This window comes from Grampus griseus (genome assembly GCF_964374135.1).
Source record: "Grampus griseus genome assembly, chromosome: 10".
Lineage (NCBI taxonomy): Eukaryota > Metazoa > Chordata > Mammalia > Artiodactyla > Delphinidae > Grampus > Grampus griseus.
In genome coordinates, this window is record NC_139004.1 from 64,809,309 (window position 1) to 64,829,205 (window position 19,897).

Sequence of the window (19,897 nt, forward strand, 5' to 3'; positions counted from 1 at the left end):
AGGGGTAATCGCAAACACCCCGCTCCCTGCATGTTTCTGTGCATTCCCATGTGCTGAAGTGAACACACTGCTTTCCTGAGCGTCCACAAATGCAGACGCACAGACTCAAGGGTCTGGCCAGTGGAGGTGGCTGCCTTGGCGGAAGCTCTTCAGTTCCTGGTGAGGCAGGACGGGGATGGCTCTTTCCCGCGTACTGAGGCAGCAGCAGCTCATGAACACCTTGCCTCTGGCTCAGGAAGTGGCCAAAGAGAGTGTAGCAGAGCCCTGGCAGGGGTCCCCAGGTCTACCCAGGCAGCTCGGCCTCAGTGGGTGGAAACATCACAGCAAGTGCTTTCCGTTTCACATTTTTGGGTTTCACACTTCACGAAGACCACCAGGCCGGTGAGAGAGAACAGAAGGATCAGGGGCTGGGAAACCTCTCACCAGCCCGGTGCAGACGCAGTCAGGCCAAGTGGTTTTTAGCAGCAGGTTGGGCACCGCATACAACCCTGACACTGTCAACAAGGAAACAGGTGGGCTGGGACTGGGATTCTGGGTGCCACCAGCCATGCATGGCTTTGAGGGTGTTCCTGTGTGGTGACTGTCACACAGACCAGAGGGCCTGGAATGACCTCGTCCACAGAGATCAACACCTGCCCGGGGGTTGCAGCGGACGACACACGGTCACTGGTGAGCAGGGACCGTGACAAGGGCTTCCTCCGGAGGCCGAGAGATGTCTACATTCTGCACAAAATTAAACACACAGAACGCTGACCATTTGCCAAGGACAGACAGTCACCACTACCCGCTTTGCTCATCGCTATAGCCGCTGGACTCACATCCTCACCCCGAGGAGCCCCGGTCACAGGACTTAGACCCCAACCTTTCCTAAGAGCCAGGCGTCAAGAGCCTCTTGACACGTGGTGGGTGACAAACACCAGAAAAAAGGTGAGGGATGGAGGACACCTCCGGTTCCTGCTTGCTCCTTGCAGGCAGGTCAGGCATTACCCAGAGTGAGGCCATCCCCGCCTCCTGCCTCAGGTCTGGGTCAGGTGGGGAGAAACAGCTGGCTGGGAAGGGGACCAGCTCCTGAGGGTGCCCTCCTCCCTGCTATGTCGGTGTGTCGGTGGACAGGTGTCAGATATGGCCCCGGCAGGCTGCGGACACCTCCTGTGTCTGAGAGCTGGGGCACCAGGCCCCCTGCACCTCCTGAACAGCACCCCTCCCCTGCCTCAGAACTGGGACAGAGCCCAGTTCTGTCCACAGCCGGCTGAGTTCAGGGCATCTCAGGCCTAAGGGATGGGGGTCAGAGACTCCCCTCAATTCTGTAAGACTATGTGATCCTATGTGATCCCTGATCTTGGTGGCCCAATGGAGTAGGTCACCAATGACCTGGGCCACAGCCCAGATCTGCAGGGAGGAAATCATGTCCGCTATGGCCACACTCCTGAGTTCACAGGGCTGGCCACTGGAATTGTAGGGGCAGGTGCAATTCTCACTGGGGGCAGGCTTCCCAAGGGCCCCTTTCTCACCACAACCTGTCCCCAAGGATGGGCCAGGACCTGGAGATCCTGCCCACCTTAAAAGGAACCATCCCGGAACCTGTGGCCAACAGAAGTTTGCCTCTCAGAAGTGCCTACCCAGAGGCAGGAAGGGTGCCTGCCAACTACCCCATGGCCATGTTGGCTCCTGCAAATGGACCGAGGCACCAGCCCCTGATGCTTGCTGGGTCCAGGGGCCTCTTTCACCATCACCCCATCAGTGCTGGGGGCCCAACACCTTCTGAGCTTTCCTCAGTACGAGGGGCCTGTTGGGACATCTACCCCTGAGACCTGTGTGTGCCAGACTGGGCCTTCATCGGACTCTCAGGGCAAACAGGGAAGAGGTTTACACAATGACTGGTTCTGGTGAGGGGAAGCAGTCTTAGGAAACAGGAGGACACATTCACACACCTCAGCCTGTGGGGCCCAAGGCCTGCACCCTGGGCAGGGACCCAAGGCCCAACACGTCCCATTGTGGGTGGCAGCAGGCATGACTAAGGTCCCAGGAGCCTTCCTGGTGCAACAGACTCTGGGAATGGGGCCCAGAGGGGCGGTCCTGCTCTTGGCCTCAGTGGGAGAGGAAACCAAGATGGCAGAAGGATCCCACACGGGCATGAAGTGCTTCTGGGCAACACTTCAAGGAGCTTCTATCTTTAACGCTGGGGGAACACAGAACAGAGACGTGTCCTTCCGCAGGAAGGTCTCTACGCAGCACCGAGACACCCTCAGCCTCTGCATGGCCCTTTCCGCAACAAAGCAGGACATTTTTCATTTTTACTTTTTAAAGGTGCTCAGGTTGGACAGGTGCTCATGAGGCCTGGGCTGGTGGGACATGGAAGCGCCTGCCCCCTGTAGGTCTCTAGCCTCTGTTCTGGCCACAGCGTCACCCTGACAGAGAACTCAAGCTCACTCAGTAGATGCCCCAGCTGGGCCTGGCCCTGGTGGTTGCTGTGTCTGGACCCCCAGGAACGTGCCCACCACCCCAGCAGTGACCCGGCTGCTACCTGAGGCCTGTCTCGGTGCGTGTTCACAGCCGCCACATTCAGGAATATGGACTCCACTTTACAACCTGCCAAAGGGAAGATGCAAATCCATTCCCCCTCCTGAAAGGCAGCAGAGCCACAGGGGTAGAAGCTTCTCCCAGGAGGAGGCTTTCGGTGCTGTGGGGCTGAGCAGACGCCTCAGCCTCACTCCAGTCCTCCCACCTTGGGCAGCTCCGGAGGCCCCGTGAGGAAGCACTAGGCAGCGTGTCAGGCCCGAGCCTCTGGGCCACTGCCCAGCGCAGGCTCGCCAAGGAGCCCGGGCACCAGGCAGAGCCACAGTGAGGATGAGCGGCCCACCTCGGGGGCTGAGGGTGGTCTGAGAAGCAACAAGCCTAGCTCAGTGAGGGGTCACTACACTGAGCAGACCCTCACCCAGCCCTGTCTCACACATGAGGCGGGATCACCATGGTGCCAGGCGCTCAGTGCAAAGGGGGACGAGGTGATTAACATGCACTGGGATGACTTCAGCTGCCACTGAGCTATACAGTTATCGTCCCGAGGGCACAACCATGTGAGAGTGCCTCGTCCAGTGTTGAAGGGGAGGGGTCGGGACCCAGGAGGTTAGGAAGTTGCGTGAGGCCTCTGCTGGCAGAGCCCAAGGCAGAGGCGCATATTTTCAGGTCCGGGTCCTGGGGCCGTGGGGTTTTCTGGGGGATTTTGGAGAAACCAGTAGAAAAGACCCTCACGTGGGTGGGTGATGGTTAAGGAAGGATCACTGGGGAGGCTTCCTGTGGCCACAGGAATTAAAACAAAAAACATTTTATAGCAAATTGGGAAAGGTGGTGGGATGGAAGGAGGAGGAATGAGCCTCTAATGAAATTTTCAAGGGAGGGGTTTGCAGAAAACCACAGAACCCTGCAGACAGCCAGTCTGGCAACCAGGTCAGCATGCGGGAAGCTTCTTTACCATAAGCCACGGGGGTCAGCTTCAGGACCGTGTGCAGCGGACACTTGAGGTAAGGCAGCTGTTCTGTGGACACAGGCGGAGAGGGTTGGCACCAGGGATGCCCAGGTGACAGTCCCCTTCGATCTCTCTCACACACACATCCCACCTCCCCAGGGGCAGCGTCCGCACCTGCTGCCTTGTCAAGGAAGTAGGCCAGGAGGCAGCGCATCACAGCCTGGTGGCAGATGACCAGCACGTTCTCTTGCCGCTCCAGCTCCATGATGACAGGCTCGAGTCGCTGGACCAGGTCCTCATAGGACTGCAAGGGCAAGTGGGAAGCATCCCTCAACCCAGCTCTGGGGGTAGGGATGGAGACCTTCTGGGTAGTGGGCTACCTTCTCCTGAACTCCTCACCATTCTGGGAGGTTGGTGAGGACTGGCAGTCTGACAAAGGGATCACCTCCCCTATCCCAGGGCTAGGTCCCAGTAGGACCGAGAGGGCAGGGCTGGGGCTTAGGCTGCGTCCGAGGGGCCACCTCCATGCCCTTCCTGGGGCCCTTTGCTGAACCCTCAGCTGCTGGAATTCACATGCTGGCAACTGATGACAGGTGGAGAAGACACGGCTCCCTTCCTACCCGCCGCACGTGGAGTACACAGAACGAGGCTTGTAGGAAGGGGAAGCAAAAACCTCCCAAACTTCCCAGAGTGCAACCTGTCAGAATGCCTGAGCTCCCAGGAAGGACCCTCACAGTCTGCCTGCCCTGTACCTCCCCTGGGTGCCGTGAGGGAGCCCTTGGACCAACCCCGGTGACTGGCAGGTCTAGAGCTTTTCACTGGGAGACCCAGCCCTGGGGGTTCACCCCTGTTTGCACACAGTGAGCCGTCCTTCAGGAAAAAAAAAAGGCCTCAAGCTTGGAGCTGAGTTTGCCCCATGATTTGGTTGGGAGTAATACCAACATGACTTGTGCCAGCCCCTGGTATTTCTGGGGAAAGCCTAGATTGCTTCTTTTGGCAACTACCTTCCCTACCAATTTCCCCCCTGTATTCTCAAGTTTGAGCAGCCAGCTGCTTTGTTTCTTTTTACTGTTATCTGGTTTGGTTCTAAATCTGGGTTCTCCCTCACAGTATGATGTGGGGAAATATCAATGCTACCCGAAGCTGTCCTATTCCCGAGGACAGCACAGCATAGGCACCTGTGAGCCTGGCATTTGGGCGGGGGGTTTCGACATGTGTACGTGTATGTGTGTACGCAAACCTGTGCGTCTGTGGGAGGTATTTTTATTTGGCCACCTCCCCAGGTCACGTCCTAGAATTGGGAGATACATGAGTCAAAGGTGACACTGGGGGCTTCCCTGGTGGCGCAGTGGTTGAGAGTCCACCTGCCGATGCAGGGGACACGGGTTCGTACCCCGGTCCGGGAGGATCCCACATGCCACGGAGCGGCTGGGCCCGTGAGCCATGGCCGCTGAGCCTGTGCGTCCGGAGCCTGTGCTCCGCAACGGGAGAGGCCACAACAGTGAGAGGCCCGCATACCGCAAAAAAAAAAAAAAAAAGGTGACACTGTTTCTACCCGGGGCCTGGGCTGAGGCGAGAGCCAGTCTGAGGGGAGGTGACAGTGCAGGTGACTTATGGTAGTCACGACTCACCTGGGGAAAATGAATCCCTAGGTCTGGATTCAGGGCTAGGGATGGTGTCTGGAGCCGCAGGGAGGATGGGGTCACCCTATGACACTCCCAGGGATGGGGAAAGTAAAGATGGGGAGTGATGGGAAACAGGGCTCCAGTAGGCCTCAGGGTTGGGATTCCTGGGCAGCACTGCTCACCCACCACCCAAGGAGGGGTCTGCAGCCTGGGCCACGGCTGAGAAGTGGTGGAGGTGACACACACACCCAGCCTGCCTACCTCTGAGGCCAGGCCCCTCCTGCTGCCCACGGAGCCTCTGCAGAGCCCCTCGGGGCCCTCAGTCACAGGCGGTCCTCCCAGGCAGGCAGCAGGTGGCTGGGATTAAGCCCCCATATCCCACCTACCTCCCCCTTGGGGTACCGGTACCGGTACTTGTCCTGGTCTCGCAGGGCAAATTCCAGTGGATAATGATCCTGAATTTCCTCGTAAGTCATTTCCTCACAGACGCCCTAGGGAGACACCGCAGTCATCACACCACCCACATCAGGCCCAGGGATCAGCCCTGTGTCAGGGGGAGGGCATTTCCTGGGCCACAGGGACTCTCCCAGCTGGGAAGAGCAGGCACCCTGGGAAAACTAAGCAGGGGCAGCCTCACATTTGGAAAAAGCTATCACACGTCTTTTCCACCCACCCATCGTCCATCCATCCAGTTTATGCCATAAAAATAAACACAGAAATATTAACTATGTGTCTTTTCTAATGTGTCTTTTTGTCTTCTGTGCTATGGAAATACTACAGCAGAGTATGGATTATTGTACAGGCTATAAAGTAAGATTTCCCTCATGTCATTCAGGATACACACACACGCACAGCACAGAGTATCGTACACAAATGCCATTTTAAAACAAAACAAAAGAGCCCAGGACAATGTGTGGACTGACCAGTGACAGTCCTTCCAAGGCTCAAGCCAAGAACCAGCACACAGGAGGTGCCCAGAGAGGAAGCAATAAAACGCCCGTAATAAAAAGCTGCTGGACTATTTACAATAGCCAGGTCATGGAAGCAACCGAAATGCCCATCGACAGACGAATGGAAGAAGAAGATGTGGTACATATATACAATGGAATATTACTCAGCCATAAAAAGGAATGAAATTGGGTCATTTGTAGAGATGTGGATGGATCTAGAGACTGTCATACAGAGTGAAGTAAGTCAGAAAAAAAAAAACAAATATCGTACATTAATGCATATATGTGGAACCTAGAAAATGGTACAGATGAACCGGTTTGCAGGGTAGAAATTGAGACACAGATGTAGAGAACAAACGTATGGACACCAAGGGGGGAAAGCGGCGGGGTGGTGGTGGTGGTGGTGTGATGAATTGAGCGATTGGGATTGACATGTATACACTGATGTGTATAAAACTAATGATTAATAAGGACCTGCTGTATAAAAAAATAAATAAAATAGGGCTTCCCTGGTGGCAAAGTGGTTGAGAGTCCGCCTGCCGATGCAGGGGACACGGGTTCGTGCCCCGGTCCGGGAAGATCCCACATGCCGTGGAGCGGCTGGGCCCATGTGCCATGGCCGCTGAGCCTGCGCGTCCGGAGCCTGTGCTCCACAACGGGAGAGGCCACAACAGTGAGAGTCCCGCATACCGCAAAAATAAATGAATAAATAAATAAATAAAATAAAATTCAAAAAAAGATGTGAGAAACTATAAAGTGGGGGTCAGGAGAACAAACTGTGACACTATAATTCATAACACACACAATAAACAAATTATTCTGAAAAATAAAAAATAAAATAAAATAAAAAGCTGCTGGTTTCTACCTTTGTCCTCAGGGTTTTTTTCCTAGACAAAGCCTTGGGGGCAAAGTTATCTATTAAAAAGGAAAGATGATGAGGAAAATTTAAACCTATAAATGCCTATATCAAAAAAAAAAGATCTCATATCACTAATCTAATCTTCTACCTTAAGATATCGGAGGGACTTCCCTGGTGGCACAGTGGTTAAGAATCCGCCTGCCAATGTAGGGGACAAGGGTTCGATCCCTGGTCCAGGAAGATCCCACATGCTGCGGAGCAACTAAGCCTGCATGCCACAACTACTGAGCCCATGTGCCACAACTACTGAAGCCTGCGTGCCTAGAGCCTGCACTCCACAACAAGAGAAGCCACCACAGTGAGAAGCCCACACACTGCAACGAAGAGTAGCCCCTACTCACTACAACTAGAGAAAGTCCATCCACAGCAACAAAGACCCAACGCAGCCAAAACTAACTAAATTTATTTTATTTTATTTTATTAATTTTTTTTTTTTACTAAATTTATTTAAAAAAAAAAAAGTTACTGGAAGAAGAACAAATTAAACCCAAAGCAAGCAGAAGTAAGGAAATAATACAAATTAGAACACAAATTCATTAAATAGAAAAAAGCAACGAAATCAAAAGTTGGTTCTTTGAAAAGATCAACAGAATTCACAAAACTTTTGCTAGACTAACAGGAAAAAGGAAAGCTCAAATTATTAAACCAGGAATGAAAGGGGGATATTACTACAAAGCTTACAGAAATAAAAAAGATTATAAGGGAATACTATGCACAATTATATGCCAACAAATAAGACAACTTAGGTGAAATAGGAAAATTCCTACAAAGACACAAACTACCTGTTGTGAGTTGAATACTTCCCCCCAAAAGATACGCTGAAGTCCTAACCCCTGGGAACTGTGAATGTGACCTTATGTGGAAATAGTCTTTGCAGATATAATCAAGTAGATGAGGTCCAATGACTGATGCCCTTTTAAGAAGGCCATGTAAAGACAGAGAGAGACACACACAGGGAAGAAGCCCATGTAATGAGGGAGACAGGGATTGCAGTGATGCACCTATAAGCCAAGGAATGTTGGCAGCCACCAGGAACCTGCTAAAAATATGGGCATTAAAAGGGATTGGGGGCAGGGGCTTCCCTGGTGGCGCAGGGGTTGAGAGTCCTCCTGCCAATGCAGGGGACACAGGTTCGAGCCCTCTCCGGGAGGATCCCACATGCCGTGGAGCAGCTAAGCCTGTGCGCCACAACTACTGAGCCTGTGCTCTGGAGCCCGTGAGCCACAACTACTGAGCCCACGTGCCACAAATGCTGAGCCTGTGCACCTGGAGCCTGTGCTCCGCAATAGGAGAGGCCACTGCAGTGAGAAGCCCACACGCTGCAACGAAGAGCAGCCCCCACTCTCCGCAACTGGAGAAAGCCTGTGCGCAGCAACACAGCCAAAAGATAAATAAATAAATTTATAAAATAAACATGATTGGGGGGGACTTCCCTGGTGGCACAGTGGTTTAGGAATCCACCTGTCAATGCAGGGGACACGGGTTCAAGCCCTGGTCCAGGAAGGTTCCACATGCCACAGAGCAACTAAGCCCGTGTGCCACAGCTACTGAAGCCCATGTGTGCCTAGAGCCCGTGCTCCACCACAAGAGAAGTCACCTCAATGAGAAGCCCACACACCACAATGAGGAGTAGCCCAAAGCCTGTGTGCAGCAACCAAGACCCAACGCAGCCAAAAATAAATAAATTAATTAAAAAAAAAAAGATTAGGGGGATTCCCTGGCGGTCCAGTGGTTAGAACCAAATGCTTTCACTGCTGAGAGCCTGGGTTCAATCCCTGATCGGGGAACTAAGATCCCACAAGCCACAGTGTGGCCAAAAAAAAAGTGATTATGGTGATGGCTCAGAAGGAAGTGAAGGACAGTAGAGCAAGCCTCTATTGCCTTAGAGAATACATATATTATCATGAACAGAATGTTGCTAGAAATATGAATGTTTAGGGACTCCTCTGGAGGTCCAGTGGTTAGGACTCCGTGTTTTCACTGCCGTGGCCCCAGGTTCAATCCTTGGTCAGGGAACTAAGATCACGCAAGCTGTGTGGCGCGGCCAAAAAAAAAGAGAGAGAGAAAAGGCAATCTTTATCATAAAGCAGCAGAGAACTTGGCCGAACTGTGTTCTAGTGTGGGCAGCTATAACAAAAAAGGCAGATAGGGGCTTCCCTGGTGGCGCAGTGTTTGAGAGTCCGCCTGCCGATGCAGGGGACACGGGTTCGTGCCCCGGTCCGGGAAGATCCCACATGCCACGGAGCTGCTGGGCCCTTGAGCCACGGCCGCTGAGCCTGCGCGTCTGGAGCCTGTGCTCCACAACGGGAGAGGCCACAACAGTGAGAGGCCCGCGTAAAAAAAAAAAAAAAAAAAAGGCAGATAATGACAAGTGATAAGGAGGATGCAGAGAAATCAGAACCCTCATACACTGCTGGTGGGAACGTAAAATGGTGCGGCCACTTTGGAAAACAGCCTGGCAGTTTCTAACAAGCTTAAATGGAGTTAACATGGGGGACTCCCTGGTGTCCCAGTGGACACCCAGTGTGTCCTCCAGAAGGGACACAAGGACTCTGTGCTTTCATTGCCAAGGGCCTGGGTTCAATCCCTGGTCAGGGAGCTAAGATCCCACAGGTCACACAGCACAGCCAAAATAAAAAAACAAACAAAAAAATGTAGAGTTAACATATGACCTAGCAATTCCACTCCTGGCTATCTACCCAAGAGAAATGAAAACATGTCCACACAAAAACCTGTACATTCAGAGCAACATCATTCCTAAAGCCAAAAAATGGCAGCTACCCAAATGCCCATCGACTGGTGAATGGATAAATAACATGTGGTATATCCATACAATGGGATATTATTCGGCAATATACAGGAACAAAATACTGATACATTCTACCACAGGAGGAAGGAAATGTCCAGAATAGGCCAGTCTATAGAGACAGAAAACAGATTGGTGGTAGCCTAGGGCTGGGGGGAAGGACTGGAAGGAAATGGGGGTATGGGTACAGGGTTGCTTTCTGGAACAACAAAAATGTTCTAAAATTGATTGTGGTGATGGTTGCATAACTCTGTGAATATACTAAAAACGATTGAATCATACAATTTAAATAGGTGAACTGTATCATACGTGAATCATATCTCGATAAAGCTGTTGTTTTCAAAAAAGGAAAAATAAGACAGTAAATTGTGGATTGGGCTAAGAAAAAAATCACAATGTTAAAATAGAAGACGAGCCCAAGGCTGTTTACCAGAACAAAGGAAAGAACAAAGATAAACATGGAAAGATGACTAACAGATCATAGATACTAGAATAGTTTCCAAACTAAAGAAAAAGAAGGGAATCCAGTGTATCTAGGAAAATAATCGGATTAACCTCAAAAAAAAAAAAAAGATCAGGGCTGCCAAGGCTTCTCTGAGAAACCAAATGCTCCAGCCATATCCGTGCCCTTGGAAGGCAGACACCAGACCCCTAACCTGCGTCAGGGAGCTGCTATTTGCACGAGAAAGAAATCAGGGCTGGAAACCTCCTGTAACTCCCACCAGCCACAGCTGATGAAAGCCCACAAAATGGGTTAAATGAGCTATAAAACAGAAAGTCACAGAAATTGCTTACTCTTTTGAAAGAGTTCATCAGTTCTAAAGAAGAGCTACAACAGATTAAAAAAAAAAAAAAGCCATGATGCTATACTCTGCCCAATTACAGTAAAAAAAGAAAAAAAAAGGGCAGAAAGGAAACAAATGGAAATAACACATCCTCATAATTCCCAACAGAATCAAGAATTATTTTCCTGTTACTAATTTTGATAAGTATATTTTAGTTATTCCTTTATTTACAAGCATTCTCCTTAAGAATGTTTTAGAAAAGCTGTAAGGTAATGACTACTGGAATAAAAACACTGCTTGCCTTCCAAATCACAGAAAAGATGATGTTTATACAGAAAAAAAAAAAAAGAGATGAAAAGAAATCTGCAACGTACTGGGGAAAAAAAAGGACAAAGATAGCGATTGTAATAATAAATATGAATGGGTTTAGATTCCTAAACGAAAAAAGCTCTCAGGCCAAAAAATAAACCAAAGATATGTTCCTTTCATCTAAAGAAATGACAGAAAAAGGTTAAAAATAAAAGGAGGTAGGCATAACAAAAAAAACATGGACAAAAAGCAAGGATGGCAAATTAAAACCAAAGTGAGATACCACCTCACACTCATTAGAATGGCTACTGTAAAAAAAAAAAAAAAAAAAAAAAACAGAAAAATAACAAGTGTTAGCACAGATGTGGAGAAATCAGAACACTCGTGCACTGTTGGTAGGAAAGTATAATGGTGCAGTTGCTATGGAAAAAAGCATAGCGGTTCCTCAAAAAAATAAAAATAGAATTACCATATGATCCAACAATTCCACTTCTACATAGGTACCAAAAAGAAATGAAAGCAGTGTTTCAAAGAGAGATTTATATACCCATGTTCACAGCAGCCCGATGCACAATAGCTAAACGGTGGAAGCAACCCAAATGTCCATAGATAAATGAATGGATAAGCAAAATGTGGTATATACATAAATGAAACCATATTCAAGTTTAAAAATGTGATTCTGACATATGCTACAACATGGATGGACCTTGAGGACATTATGATAAGTGAAATAAACCAGTCACAAAAAGACAAATACTATATGATTCCACTTATGTGACATACTTAGAGACAGAAAAATCATACAGACAGAATCAAAGAGACAGAAAGTAAAATGGTAGTTGTCAGAGGCTGGGTGGGGAGGAGAAATGGGAGTTATTGTTTAATGGGTATAGAGTTTCCACTTTATAAGGCAAAAAGAGTTCTGGAGATGGGGACTTCCCTGATGGTCCAGTGGGTAAGACTCTGCACTCCCAATGCAGGGGGCCCAGGTTCAATCCCTGGTCAGGGAACTAGATCCCGCATGCATGAAGTAAAGAAGATCCCACGTGCCACAACTAAGACCCCACACAGTCAAACATAAAGTAAATAAATAAATCTGCATGCCACAACTAAGAGTGCGCATGCTGCAACAAAGATCCCACATGCCGCAACTAAGACCCGGTGCAACCTAAATAAATATTTAAAAAGTAAATAAATTTATAAACATTAACATGGTTACAAAAATAAAACTATTAAAAAAAAGAGTTCTGGAGATGGATGGTGGTGATGACTGCACATTCTGAATGTATTTATTACCACTGAACTGTGCACATAAAAATGGTTGTTAAGATGATAAATTTTATGTTATGTGCATTTTACAAAAAAAAATTGGAAAAAGAAAAGCAGGGATGATAATATTCAAATTCGTCAAAGTATAAATTCATGCAAAAAGTGTTTTATATTGAAACAGGAACCATCCAAAATGAAGGCTGAGCCACAGTGGAGTAACTGGTACCAGATTTGCTCTCGGCCCAACATAAACAATTCAAAAGAACTAGACAAAATGTATGCAACAATTGTTTGTAGACACTAGACAACAGGCAGAGCAGGGTTGTGATCCTCCAGAAGGGACACAAGGAGCCTACGACTGCAGCAATTTACTGCAGGCACTTCCTGGACTGCAGAGCATCACAAGAAAAGAAGAAGACACAAAAAAGAACAAAACTGAACCCCTAGAGCTTAAAAACATAACGCCTGAAATATAAAGTTCATTGGATGCTGGATGAGTTTAACAAAAACAGCAGTAAAGATAAGTGAGCTTGAAGATATAGCAATAGAAACTATCCAAACAGAAACTTGGAAAGAACAAAAGACTGAGAAACAATGAACAGAAGCTCAGTGACCTGTGGGATTATCCCATAGGTTCTATACACTATACCAAATGGTCTAACATACAAGAAGTTGGAGTCCAGGGTAGGAGACAGGGTAGCAGAAAATATATTTAAAGAAATGATATCTTAAATTTTTTTTCAAACTCATATTTAGAAACCCAGAAATCCAAGAATCTCAATGAACTCCAAGCAGGATAAACATAAAGTAAAACATACCAAAGCACATCATAATCCAATTGCTTAAAATCAGTAATAAAGAGAAAATAGAGTAAAAGAAGATACATTATATACAAAACGAAGACAAGAATGACAGAAAACTCCTTGCTAGAAAACAGTGTGACCCAGAAGACAATAGAGGTGGTCCCATGGTGGTCCAGTGGTTAAGAATCCGCCTTCCAATGCAGGAGACAAGGGTTTGATCCCTTGTTGGGGAACGAAGATCCCACATGCCACGGGGCAACTAAGCCCATGCACCACAACTAGAGAGAAGCCCACGCACCACAACTACTGAGCCCGTGCCCCCTAGAGCCCGCGTGCCACAACTAGAGAAGCCCACACGCCGAAACTAGAGAAAAGCCCGTATGCTGAAATGAAGAGCCTGCGCACCGCAGTGAAGACCCAGTGCAGCCAAAAAAAAAAAAAAAAGAAGAAGAAGAAGAAGACAACAATGGAACAGCACCTTTTACATGCTGAAACAGAAGGAAGTCTGTGCTGTTTCCTCTCATTTGCCCCTCCATATCCTTCTGCTTCTCCACCTGCTCTCTGCCCCAGGACGTTGACCTTTGTGCATGCATCTACAAGGCTCCCATGGCCACTAATGTCTTGCTGGGCTAGGCCACGGGGAACACTGGCAGGAGGTCACAGGGAGGGAGGAGAGTGAGGCTGAGATGTTTATTCTGACTCCTTCCTGAAGAAGTTGCTTTCAGTGGTCTAGGCCCTCACCCAAGGTTCCATCCCACCAGGCTGCCCTTTACTCACTGCTCCCTTGTCCCCAGGTTCCTATATCCTCTCTCTCCTCTGCCCAAGGGAAGCAATGGTCCCTGTTGTTACGAGGTCCCTATATCCTGCCCATTATCTTTGAAAAAAGGTCCTTTTATAAATCCTCATTGAATTAACCTAATTGGAGTGGCCATCTGTTTCCTTTTATGTCCCACAAATTACTAAGTCATGAATTTTACTTTATAATAAAACATCAAAATATGTGAAGAAAAAAGGTAAAATAATGCAAAATTCTTGAAAATGCAAGAAAAATCAACAAAATTATAATTAGAGTGTATTTAACATTCAACTATTGATTTATGATGATCAAACAGAAAAAAAAGACAGAAAATTTGAATGATATAATTAAAGTTGAAATTAATGAGATACACAAACTTTTTCTTTTGAAAATTTTCAACCATATAGAAAAGTACAGGGCTTCCCTTGTGGTGCAGTGGTTGAGAATCCACCTGCCAATGAAGGGGACACAGATTCGAGCCCTGGTCAGGGAAGACCCCACATGCTGCAGAGCAACTAAGCCTGTGCGCCACAACTACTGAACCTGCGCTCTAGAGCCTGCATGCCACAACTACTGAGCCCACACACTTAGAGCCCATGCTCCACAACAAGAGAAGTCACTGCAATGAGAAGCCCGCGCACCGCAACGAAGAGTAGCCACCGCACACCACAACTAGAGAAAGCCCGCGTGCAGCAACAAGGACCCAACGCAGCCAAAAAATAATAATAATTAATAAACAATAAATAGACTTTCAAAAAAAAAAAAGAATATACAACAGAAACACAAGGCACTTAAACTGGGAAGGTAACAACTGGATTATCCTTATTTCAGAAGATATGACAGCTCCCTGAGATAAAGCTAAGATAATCAACTGAAAAAGTACTAGAGCAAATAAAAGAATGGTCACAGGTTTTCTGTGGACCAGCAATAACCAGACGGGGGACAAGATCTTATTCACAAAGAGGCTTCCTCCATGAGGCCAGGTGGCCCAAGCTCCCAAGGGACGCTCTGGAGATGTCCCTGGTTAACAGCCCACTGTCAGCCTTCCTGGCCTGGCTCCCTACATGAATGCTGTGCCTGTGGCCCCTCCCATCTCATAATGTCATGGACGCCCCCTTTCCCTTATCCAATCTTTTCCAGCGGGGATGGATTCCATGGCATGTGGCTTCATCATCTTCCTCCCTACTCCTCACCTCCTCTGTCCAACTTGATTCCATCTCATCCATAGGGACACAATTGAACAAGCTTGCAAGCTGAATGAGTGTCTACCTTTTCCACAGCTGCATCCATCTGCTGGGGGTGGAGGATCGCCCCCAGAACACAGACAAGGGGGCCACAGAAGACTCCTGGTCTCCAGACAAGCCAACTCTTCCCCTTTGCTAACGCCCACTGGAAACTCCTCCTTCCTTTCACTCTTGAGTGAAACCTCCATGAAGTTCTGAGACACAGTACTCTATAGCCACCTGCACCCCTCTCCTCTACTGATACCCTGGAATCTGGGCCTCCGCCACCACTCAGGGCCTCCTGTCGTCTCATTCTCTCCCTTTCTACCAGCCCCTCACCATCAGCTTACACACGGCCAAGTCTCCCTTGACTCTGAGTCCCTTGGCCCCCACTCACTTCCCTACCCATTCCCACCGGGCACCAACCCAGTAGGCTCATGCCAAGAATCCTAGTGGTCTTATGACATCCCAATGGTCAGTTTGGAGCCTGGCCTCACTCCCCCTCCCTATGGTATCTCACCCCACTGACCACTGCCTCCTCCTCTCTGCCTTGACTCCCATGACCCCATCAGCCTGGTTTCCCTTCCACCTCACCAGACACCTGTCCATAGCTTCCTCCACAGCCCCTTAAATGCCAGGGTTCCCCTGGGTTCTGTCCTGGGTCCTACTTTGCCTCCCTCAGCCACCTGATCCATTCCACAGTTTCAAGCACCATGTCTGTGGCGGGGATGCCCAAGCCCCACCTCTCTTTGGAGATCGGATTGGCTCCTGGGTACCTGCTCTTGAACATCTCCCAGGAACGTCTTCCTTTCATTCACTACATATTTACTGAGCACTTACGATGTGGTGAACAAAATAGATTAGTTCCTGCCCTCAGCTGAGCTCATCACCTTCCTTGCCCCAGAACCCTTCCCAGTGGCTGGAAATCTGGAGCCATCCTAGATCCTTTTTAGACCCCTGGCTGGGCATCAACAGCCTCTATCCTTTCATTAGGATCTTGGTCCCCAGCACCTGGCCCAGTTCCTAGCACAGAGTAGCCTCACATAAATACGTGATAAATAAATGAAGAAACATCCCTCAAGTCCATCTACTCCTATTTCACTGCCGCCACCCAAGTCAGATGTCATCACCTCACCAGGCCATTGCAAGGACCTCTAACTAGTCTCCCTTCTCCGGCTTGTCCCCCCACCTCATCCCAACAAAACAATTCTATCAGTTGGGGTGATCTTTGTAGGATTCAAATCTGATCTCGAGACTTCCATATCAGGCAATGGTAGACTAGCTTGCTTTAGACTAACACTCCACTGAGAGCTACTAGAAAAGCCAAACCGAAATAAATAAATAAATCTGTTTGATATCACCCTAGAGCCACAAGGCAGAGAAGACCTGAGGGGCCAAGATCCTGAAGTGAAGGGAAGTCCAAGGAGGTGAACCTGGTATATGGCATCATTTTTCCCTTTGAGGTTTTGTTGATTTGAAAGTGGCAGCTAAAAGCATGACAAGCCAGCTGGTAGGCAAAATGGCTGAAGAGGGTCAAAAGGTATAAACTTCCAGTTATAAGATAAATAAGCCCTGGGGATGTATTGTACAGCATGGTGATTATAATTAACAATATGTATCATATATTTGAAAATTGCTAAGAGAGTATGTCTTGAAAGTTCTCATCACAAGAAAACTAAAATTTGTAACCATGTGGTGATGGATGTTAACTAAACTTATTGTGATAATTATTTCACAATACATACATACATCAAATCATCACTTTGTACACCTAGATAGTTATATACAAAAGAAGGGAAGGAGGGAGGCAGGGAAGGAGGGAGGGATGAATCAGAACCCTAAACAATAATGAAATGTTAAAGAGAAAGCTCTCCCTGACCCCCTTCAACATTGTCACCCTGGGTGAGTGCAGCTGTGCCCAGAGCTGGGCAGGGGAGGGAAGAGATGGTGATTACCGCATCAATCTCGTTGAGAACTTTCCACTGCTCATAAGGCACACCCAGGGCCTCAGCCGTCTGGATTGTCCTCTTCATCTGGCTTGTCCAAACCTTTAGGTCCTTGATGTTCTGATCCCTGATGAACTGGGCCAGACTCCTGGCAAACTGAAACACATCACAAGCAAATTCAGATGCACAGGTCCTGGGCTGCCCTCAAAGGGTCCATGGGGCCCAGGCTTAGAGAAAACAGTTTTGGTAAAAAACACGAACTAACTCTCGATGACACCGACACCCACACCCACAAGTGCTGTCCCTGTGCATTCTTCCGAGATCCTCAGTGTAGTTCCAGCTGTGGGTCATCAGGTCCCCTGCCAGTGCTCACCCCCCAACCATGTGCCCTAGGCTGTATGACCTTCCCACTGAGGTTTCAGTATCTCCCCTGGACTGTGGCACAGCATCAGCTGCACTGTAGGGACTCAGCTCACTCCCAGAATGGCATGCCTCTCCAGGGAAAGGGAACCAGCTGGTGAGAGCTCGCGTGCAAGCCAGAGATTCAGGCATCTGCCGGGTGACCTTCCCTATAGAATGGGAACATTCCAGACTGAATGAGGTCATCCACCTGGATTGCATGTTAGCTGGAGTCCAGCACCAGCACACACACGTGCACACAGAAATAAACACACACACACACAGACACACAGACACACACACACACACACACACACAGACACACACACACACACACACACACACACACACACACACACACGCTGACCTCCCTGCCCCGGGCGGACAGTCCTGGGTCCCCGCCAATCCGGCCCTTGAGGTTGAGCTCGCTTTCCCCGTGCCGGCAGAGGTAGATGGAGCGGGGCGTCACGTGGATGTTCATGAGGTAATACACAATGCGGCTCTGGATGTGGTCAGCCACGCGGTTCACGATGTAGCTCTGCCCCACGTCCATGATCTTGATGTAGGACAGATCCCTTTCCAGAGAGGGTAGAGAGAAGCCTGTGAGTGTGACCGGGGTCCTTGAGGCCACGCCCTGCCAGCTCCAGGAACCATCCTCAGAGCCTTGCATCTCTGACCCCACCAGGCTTGAGACCACAACACACAGGACTGCCAGCTGGTACGCGAGTGATGGGGGTGAGGTGGGAGCAACACGACACGCATGACATACAGACAAACCCCGTGAGAGGTGCTCCACACTCATCATGCTCCCAAAAGGTGACATTCAAAGCGAGGGGTCAGTCCTACCACATCGGGACCTTCATCGCTGCTCTATGTCCCCCGGGCCCCTCTTGCCTACCTATGAGCTCTCAACGTACTATCTGTAAGGTGAACAAGAGACAGTTTTTCCAGGATTGACCTGGGAGTAGTTGGCAAACGCGCTTCCCCTCCAGTCTTCCTGGTCAGCCATCCATGGGCCTGGCCTTTCCTTCCCCCAGCGAACCCTCCCCCAAGAACCCAGCCCGGGTCATGTGTGTGTGCCGAGTGGTTGCCATGTCCCACACCAGGCAGCAGGTGGACGAGACAAGAAGCACAGGAGGATGGTGCTGGTGGCAGCAGCCAATAAGCCCAACTCCACCGCTTTCCCTGCTTTGGACCAGTGCAGCCCTGCAGCGTGGAGAACAGAGCCACAAGGAGCAATGCCATGCTGGGGGGAGACCAGGAGAACCACAGAGGCCGGGGCAGCAGCACCGGATCAGCGCCAGCATCGCTGAGGGACTGTCCCTCAAACATCCCAGAAAACATCCCCCCAGCAGTCACTTGACTTCTTTCGTTCGTAACTATATATTCATACGTAATTATAAACAACCCAAGTACAAGTTCATATTTCCACCCTTTTCACTTAATGCTACATAACATACACTTTCCCATGTCTCTTCAGCATGATTTATAAGGACTGTGTAATACTTTATTCAGTTATTAAAGTTAACTTAAGCGTTAACTTAATTACTTAAGTGTTATTTACTTAACCACTGCCCCCATTTCTGCTATAATACAGGAGTTGGCAAACTATGGCCAGCAAGTCAAACTCAGTCTGGTTTTGTAAATACAGTTTTATGGGAACACAATCATGCTTATTTATTTACGTATCATCTATGTTCCTTTAGTACTAAATGGCAAAGTTAAGTAGCTGCAACAGAGACTGTATGCCCCCAAAGCCTAAAATATCTACCACCTGAGCCTTTACGGAAAGAGCTTGCCGGTGGCTGGCTGCTGTCCCCACCCAGCACTCAGTCCCACAGATACCTGTTCCAGAGGGAGGCGGGCGGGGCTCACAAGCACTGGTTACTGCTAGCTGTTAGTAGGCAGGGTCTGGGCACCCCTTCCCCTTCTCAAAATACAGACCACCCACTGAAAGAAGAGCGTGTACTGTTTGCAAAAGCCTTGTGGGAAGACCCTCTGAATAGAAAACAGGCTTGATTTTCTGATGAAATAGCAGAAAACTGTGACTCACAGAGCTCCAGATAAAGCAGCTACGGTTCTGCAAGTCACCCCTGGGCCATGATTTCCACCCCGAGGAAAGAAACAAAAAAGGACAGACCATCTCTGCCCGCGGAGGTGGTCCCTCAGCCACCACCTTGAGGAGCCACAGGAGGCAGCCGAGTGGACCCCACCTACCACCCACCGCAGCCAAGGACACAGTGCTGCCCTGCCTCACCTGTCCAGGTCCTCGTCCAGCGACTCATATGAATTCTCATAGCACTCGATGCGCCTCATGAAATCCTCCGTGGCCTCATCGCTGTCGTGGTTGACATAGTCAGGGCTGCCCAGTTTCACTTGCTGCCGGGGTCAGGCACAGAGCAAGGACACATCAGGGCCAGAGGCCAAGCAGGTCGGAGACCAAGGAGGATGCTGGGTTGGGGGGAGGCTGGGCAGGAGGATTGGCCTCCCAGGGGCACTGGTCCCATTAGGAAGAGCCCAGTGGCTCCCTGGTCCCAGCTCCCATACCAGTGCTAAGAGAGTATTACTGAACATCCTGTGACCGCAGTCCCTCATCTTTGGGGG

At 49.2% G+C, this 19,897-nt stretch overlaps 1 protein-coding gene across 2 annotated transcripts in view; it reads right to left on the bottom strand.

Moving 5' to 3' along the window:
- Positions 1 to 457: 457 nt before the first annotated feature.
- Positions 458 to 19,897, bottom strand: part of PFKFB4 (6-phosphofructo-2-kinase/fructose-2,6-biphosphatase 4) — a gene marked incomplete at its 5' end in the record, with an annotated part of 38,831 nt that continues 19,391 nt past the window's right edge. For both annotated transcript variants that reach the window (XM_082664348.1, XM_082664347.1), the window contains 8 exons: positions 458 to 723; positions 2,525 to 2,589; positions 3,470 to 3,532; positions 3,638 to 3,767; positions 5,475 to 5,579; positions 16,904 to 17,050; positions 17,661 to 17,868; positions 19,551 to 19,672. In XM_082664348.1, the coding sequence (XP_082520474.1) occupies positions 664 to 723; positions 2,525 to 2,589; positions 3,470 to 3,532; positions 3,638 to 3,767; positions 5,475 to 5,579; positions 16,904 to 17,050; positions 17,661 to 17,868; positions 19,551 to 19,672 (900 nt within the window). In that variant the 3' untranslated portion in view covers positions 458 to 663. The remainder of the gene's footprint in view (positions 724 to 2,524; positions 2,590 to 3,469; positions 3,533 to 3,637; positions 3,768 to 5,474; positions 5,580 to 16,903; positions 17,051 to 17,660; positions 17,869 to 19,550; positions 19,673 to 19,897) is intronic.